This window comes from Harpegnathos saltator, unplaced genomic scaffold, assembly GCF_003227715.2.
Source record: "Harpegnathos saltator strain DR-91 unplaced genomic scaffold, Hsal_v8.6 scaffold98, whole genome shotgun sequence".
In the NCBI taxonomy this organism is placed as follows: domain Eukaryota; kingdom Metazoa; phylum Arthropoda; class Insecta; order Hymenoptera; family Formicidae; genus Harpegnathos; species Harpegnathos saltator.
In genome coordinates this window covers 102,546-108,771 of record NW_020230726.1, presented here as the reverse complement: position 1 = coordinate 108,771, position 6,226 = coordinate 102,546, and the positions used below count along the sequence as shown (strand labels likewise).

General features: G+C 39.3%; 1 protein-coding gene across 1 annotated transcript; it reads left to right on the top strand.

The window, feature by feature from the left end:
* The first annotated feature begins 2,650 nt into the window (after nucleotides 1-2,650).
* LOC112590645 (uncharacterized) lies at nucleotides 2,651-3,182 on the top strand. The gene has a single exon (XM_025307822.1). The coding sequence runs from the start codon at nucleotides 2,651-2,653 to the stop codon at nucleotides 3,164-3,166; it is 516 nt and encodes a 171-aa protein (XP_025163607.1). The 3' UTR covers nucleotides 3,167-3,182.
* Nucleotides 3,183-6,226: the final 3,044 nt, after the last annotated feature.

Below are 6,226 nucleotides of genomic sequence, written 5' to 3'. Positions count from 1 at the left end.
TGAACCATATCGAACCTTTTCGATTTCTCCAAAATTGCGAAGAGTACAGTGCTCGAGCACGTGCGAAGTGCTATGGAAAAGGCACGGCAATCTTAAGGTTAACACTATGTTCAATGGCGAGTTTATCGCAGGGACAATCATGCATTCAAAAGCATTAACACGAGAAACAGAACTCTTTTCTGCTTTAGATTTGGATAAATGGTACGAGCAACGCGTCATCGAGCTACTTTGGCATCTTTGGAAGAATTTCAAGAACGTGATAGTGGGTGGGCACTGCTGCGCATACTTGATCTCACAGTCAATGTGAACAAATACAATCCACTGCATGCAGGGTGCAACATTGAGTTGCCTCGCGAAATAAAATTAAAGAAAGCCGTGATAAACGTACGAACTAAAGACAACGCATGTTTGTATGGTCTGTGGTCCGGACATTATATCCAGTTGCAAGACATGGAGACCGGGAATCTTCGTACCCACGTTACACCAAAATATTCAATCTTCAGGATATTGAATTTCCAATGACGATTAAACAAATTACCAAGTTTGAACAGCTAAACAACATATCCATCAACGTATACACCATTTAAGATAAAAAGAAGCAAGAAGAAGCATGTACGATCGTTCCGATACGTTTCGCCAGTAAGAAGGAAAAGCATGTAAATTTGTTATATGTGCAAGATCCACAAGAGTGCAACATGGGACATTTCGTGTGGATCAAGAATTTGTCACGTCTTGTGGACATGCAACTAAGTAAGAAAAAATGCAAGAAATATATATGCGATCGATAAGGAGATATTCACCATAAATACAATATAACAAATATGAAATAAAAGAATAACTCGTAATATCCATTTCTTTTCAGTTGCTTGCATTATTTTTATTCCAACGAAAAACTGGAGAATCATATCATAGATTGCAACAAATTGAATGACTGTGCAGTCATCCTGCCAACAGAGGCTAACAAGTGGCTCAGTTTTACTAATTACAGCAGAAGGGAACGGATTCCATTCGTGATGTACGCTGACCTGGAATGCATTCTAGAGAAAACGCCAAACGAAGAAAAAAAATCGTATGTGTATCAGCATCATAAAGTACATAGTATAGCTTATTATGTACGATGTTCCTACGATGAATCATTATCCGCATTATCCGCAGTGTCGTCGCGATCCGAATTGCATTTCATGGTTCGTCGAGGAACTTAAACAATTGGCGCATCGTATAAAAATTATTCTGCGTAATAATATCCCTATGGAAATTTTATCACAAGAACAGTGCGCAGCATTTTATAGTGCAACGCGTTGTCATATATGCGAAAAATTATTCGCAGTGGGGGACATACGCGTACGCGATCACTGCCATTTAACCGGACAATACAGGGGTCCGGCACATTCAAATTGTAATTTAAATTATACAGATTCCTATTATATTCCGATAGTTTTTCATAACTTATCAGGTTATGACGCTCATTTTATTATTAAAGAAGTAGCCACCGCGTTCGATGGTCCCATCGATGTACTACCAATAACGAAAGAAAAATATATTTCATTTACCAAACATATTGAAGATACAAGTAAAACATCAGACCGGCGAAGTCATATTAAATTGCGGTTCATCGATTCGTACAAATTTCTCAGTATCAGTCTCGATAAATTAGCATCGTTTCTCACTATAAACAAATTAAAAATTGTTCAATCTGAATTTAAACACTTATCCGACAAAGATTTTGAATTATTAACGCGAAAAGGTGTCTTTCAGTACGAATATGTGGATTGCAATGACAAGCTGCAGGATCAATGTTTACCACCGCGCGAGTCATTTTACAGTTCGCTGACAGGTGATACAGTATCTGAGAGCGATTACACGCACGCCGTGAACGTATGGGAACAGTTTTCTATTCAAACCTTAGGCGAATATAACGATTTGCACCTGAAGACTGATGTTTTGTTATTGGCTGATATTTTCAAAAATTTCCGCGATAGTTGTATCAAAAGTTACGGTCTAGATCCCGCGCATTACACATTGCCAGGTTTCACGTGGGACGCGACGTTAAAACATACAAAAATTAATTTTGAATTACTCACAGATATTGATATGGTAATGTTTATCGAACGCGGTATACATGGCGGTCTGAGTCAGTGTTCCGGTAGATACGCAAAAGCCAATAATCAATATATGCAATCTTACGATACATCGAAGCCATCCTCATACCTCATGTACTTTGATATAAATAATTTGTATGGCTGGGCAATGTGTCAACCGTTACCATACGCTGAATTTAAGTGGGTTGATGATACGTCGAATTTTGATGTATCATCAATCCCGCTAAATTCGCTCACAGGTTATATTCTCGAGGTTGATTTGGAGTATCCTCAACACTTGCATGATGCACACGCAGATCTACCGTTCTGTCTGACGCGAACGAAGCTCTCGAACAAACAGCAAGAAAAACTCCTTGCGACTTTATATAATAAGCAGTTATATTATTCATTATCGCAACCTGCAGCAGTGCATACGCCATGGTCTTCGTATCGAAAAGATTCATCGCATACTCCAATTCGCACAATCTTCATGGCTACGCAACAACATAGAATTAAATACGCAGTTTCGAACGCATGCAACAAACGATTTTGAGAAAAATTTATACAAATTAATGAACAACGCGGTATTCGGCAAAACAATGGAAAATGTTCGCAATCATGTCGATGTAAAACTTTTGACAAAATGGGATGGACGATGGGGTGCAGAGGCAATAGTCGCAATGCCCAATTTTCATAGCAGGAGCATCTTTTCAGAAAATTTGGTTGCAGTTGAATTGCGAAAACTCGAAGTGAAGTTTAACAAGCCGATCTATGTGGGTATGTGTATTCTCGACATATCTAAGACCTGCTTGTATGAATTTCACCATGAATACATGTCACCTCTATATCGCGAGAAATGTAAAGTACTGTATACGGACACAGATAGTTTAATTTACCATGTAATGTCCGATGATGTATATGAGTTAATGAAACGTGACATTGCTAGGTTTGATACGAGCGATTATTCTCAAAATAACATATACGGTATACTGCTTAAGAACAAAAAAGTTCCAGGGCTTATGAAAGACGAAAATAACGGAGCTATAATGACAGATTCGTCGGGCTCAGAGCAAAAATGTATGCGCTGAAAGTAGAAGGTAAAAAGGACACTAAAAGGATGAAGGGTGTTAAGAGGAATATTATAACACGAACGATCAATTCTGACGATTACACGCATTGTTTGAGAGAGGAAATTGAAACGAGTCGGCGTCAATCGTACATAAGATCCAAGTTGCATGAGGTATACACGGTATTCGAAACGAAAACTGCTCTCAGTCTATATGATAATAAGTGATATATTATGTCTGATTCGATAAATACATTACCATGGGAACATTATAATATACTATTATAACGTTTATTTGTTTTATTAGCTATTTTATAATTAAATATGTCATTAAATGTTCTAATAAAACTGTATTCATTTTTTACAATACATTATCCTTTTGTATCCATGAATTATGCGAATAGTCGAATCCCAATCATTTAACATATACTTTGTCACCTTGCCTGCGCAACACCTTTTCTACTAAGTATATATCTGGATTGGTGACACTATGTAGTTCATGTTCGTAGAAACCTCCGGCGATAGGTTTCCTGCGCGAGTTTGCGAGTAGGTAAGTTGCAGAATTAGTTGTCTGCACTTTGACGATTTTAAACACTTTGGTTGTTCAATTCGGTGTATAGCCTTTTTCAAAGATAGTTTTGAATTTGCTGACGCATACCAGATCACCCACTGAATTTCGCAGGCGCTGCAATCTTTATGTTACTATAGACTGTGCTTAAGAGCTTATTAGCAATCGTAGGAGTCACATCGATAGGACGCATGCCGATAGTTCGATAGATCGATAGTTCGATGTTTTCGCGTGTTGTATTCGGCGACGAGGCGCGGTAACGAGTCGATCCATTTGTAAGTTCCGTTGAACGTAAACATTTTCCACATGTTGTTCTTTAACGTGCGGTTGAATCGCTCCACAACAGATGCCTTCACTACTGAATAAGTCGAATAATGATTGAGACCGTGTTTCTTCACAAGTCTCTGCAACTCTGTATTGTAAAACTCCTTTCCCTGATCAGTTTGCAAGTTCTTCGGACATCTTCCATCCGTTCGAATTATCTTTGCGAATGCCTCAGCTATCTCCTTTCCGCTTTTGCTCTTTAACGGCACGGCCCATGCGTGCTTGCTCAATACATCGATAATGGTGAGTATGTAGTGGTGGCCTCCATTGAATCGCGAGTAAGGACGCATTTCCACCACATCAGCCTGCCAAAGATCATCATCATATCCACGCACTATGACGCGTCTGCGAGGAAAATTTCATCTCGCTGGAGCGTGTAATTCTTTCACTAATTGTTCTTTTTCGGGATGTTTCTTCTCATTATTTTTCCCCGTTACTCGCCGAGTCGTTTTCCCATCATGCGTGAAGCTTTGTCACTTTACACCGGCAGAAACAGCTGAAATAGTACCGATGAGTTGCTTCTCTGAACTTTTCTTCTTTTTGTTAAATTTTGACGATTGCTTCACCATTGCAGCTCGTGATGATCCGTCTCTTGCTTATGTCGATATTATATGTCGATTCAACTGCAATATTCTACTTTTATATTTTCGACGATTTCTTTATCTCTGAATCTGTCCAGTCTAAAATTCGTTCTATGTTCTCATGAATGCTATTTATGCTCAGTATGTTTTTCTTCCGGTAGTCTTCCACCTAATCCTTCAATTTTTTAACATTCTCATCTACATACTGCTTCGTCTCAACGTTACTTTCATGCAGTAGAAGCTTTACAGAATTTATATTCTCATCTATATACTGCTTCTTCTCAACGTTACTCTCATGCAGCAGAAGTTTTACAGACTTTATACTCTCATCCACATAATTTTTGTGCGCAACATCATTGAAGGCTCTCGGCCACGTTACATGATGTATCGCGTGCCCTGTTGCGTCAAAACCTTTACCATCAACGGTTAGACAAAGGGCATTTTCATGTACGTATCGTTTAGTTGCAACATCGTTCAAATGATTTCTCACACCTGCAACACATTCTTCCACGTATTGTTTGGTTGCAACGTCACTATCGGCTTCAGGCTGCGCTACATGTTTTATCTTGCGCGATTTTGCATCAAAAACTTTGGCAGCGTTTAAACAAAGGGCATTTTCATGTACGTAATTTTCAACTGTTCATTCCATTGATACGCTCGATCAGTTTTCGCACCATTGTTTTCTCGCGACACTCCAAACATATTCACCGACATTTCGGAACAAATTGTACCGACTGACTGACTTGTGTCAATGCCACGCTGCTTAATTTATAATGAGACCAGCTTCACGGAGTTCTTCGATAATCGATAAAATTTCGTTGGCGTGAGAGTCGTTGCCAGCTTGGCGCGAAGCTTCAAGTAATCGCAGACGATCCACCAGCTCGTTGGGATCATCCCAATGCACCTAGTCGATATTGTCATTTAAAGTCATCATAATTTGCGATGCGGATAAACCTTTTCCTCCCACTTTATTGCTCGACGCATCTGATACTAGAGGCGCGATTATATGTTTATATTTGTGTTCCCTGTTACCGAGTATAGGATTTTGCGGGAGGTACCCGCGTCTGTGAGTATTTGTCGCCAATAGTATATTTTTTTTGTATTTTTGCATATCAGCTTCGGTGTACACAGAATCGTCGGGGATTCTTTTGAATATTAGCTCGTAAACACCTGGTGTTCCAAAGTATCCTGTTTCGCCTATGATTATATTATCGACTCTGTCCACATCGATACGTTTATCACCGAGCATCGCTCCATCTTACTAAGACGTACGCCATAAACATAATCTATAGTGTTATCTTTTCCACTACTTAGCACAGCTCCCATATATTTTTGACCCAACGGACCAAAATGATCACGTAAAGTTTGTTGTCCTTTGTACGTCCGCAACTGACGTCTAACGGATGTCACTACCGGTTCATCGGGGTGTTTCAGAAACATTCTCATCATCATCAGCATCAGTTAGTAGATTGTCGATCAGTGAAGGTTCATGTGACATTCCATGTAGTTCCTCATGTTGTAGAGCTCCCGTCGATGTAGGAACTATCAGAGGATCGTTTAATAGTTTCCGTTTCGATGTAGTCAATGCGACTGGTGAAAGTTTTGCCTT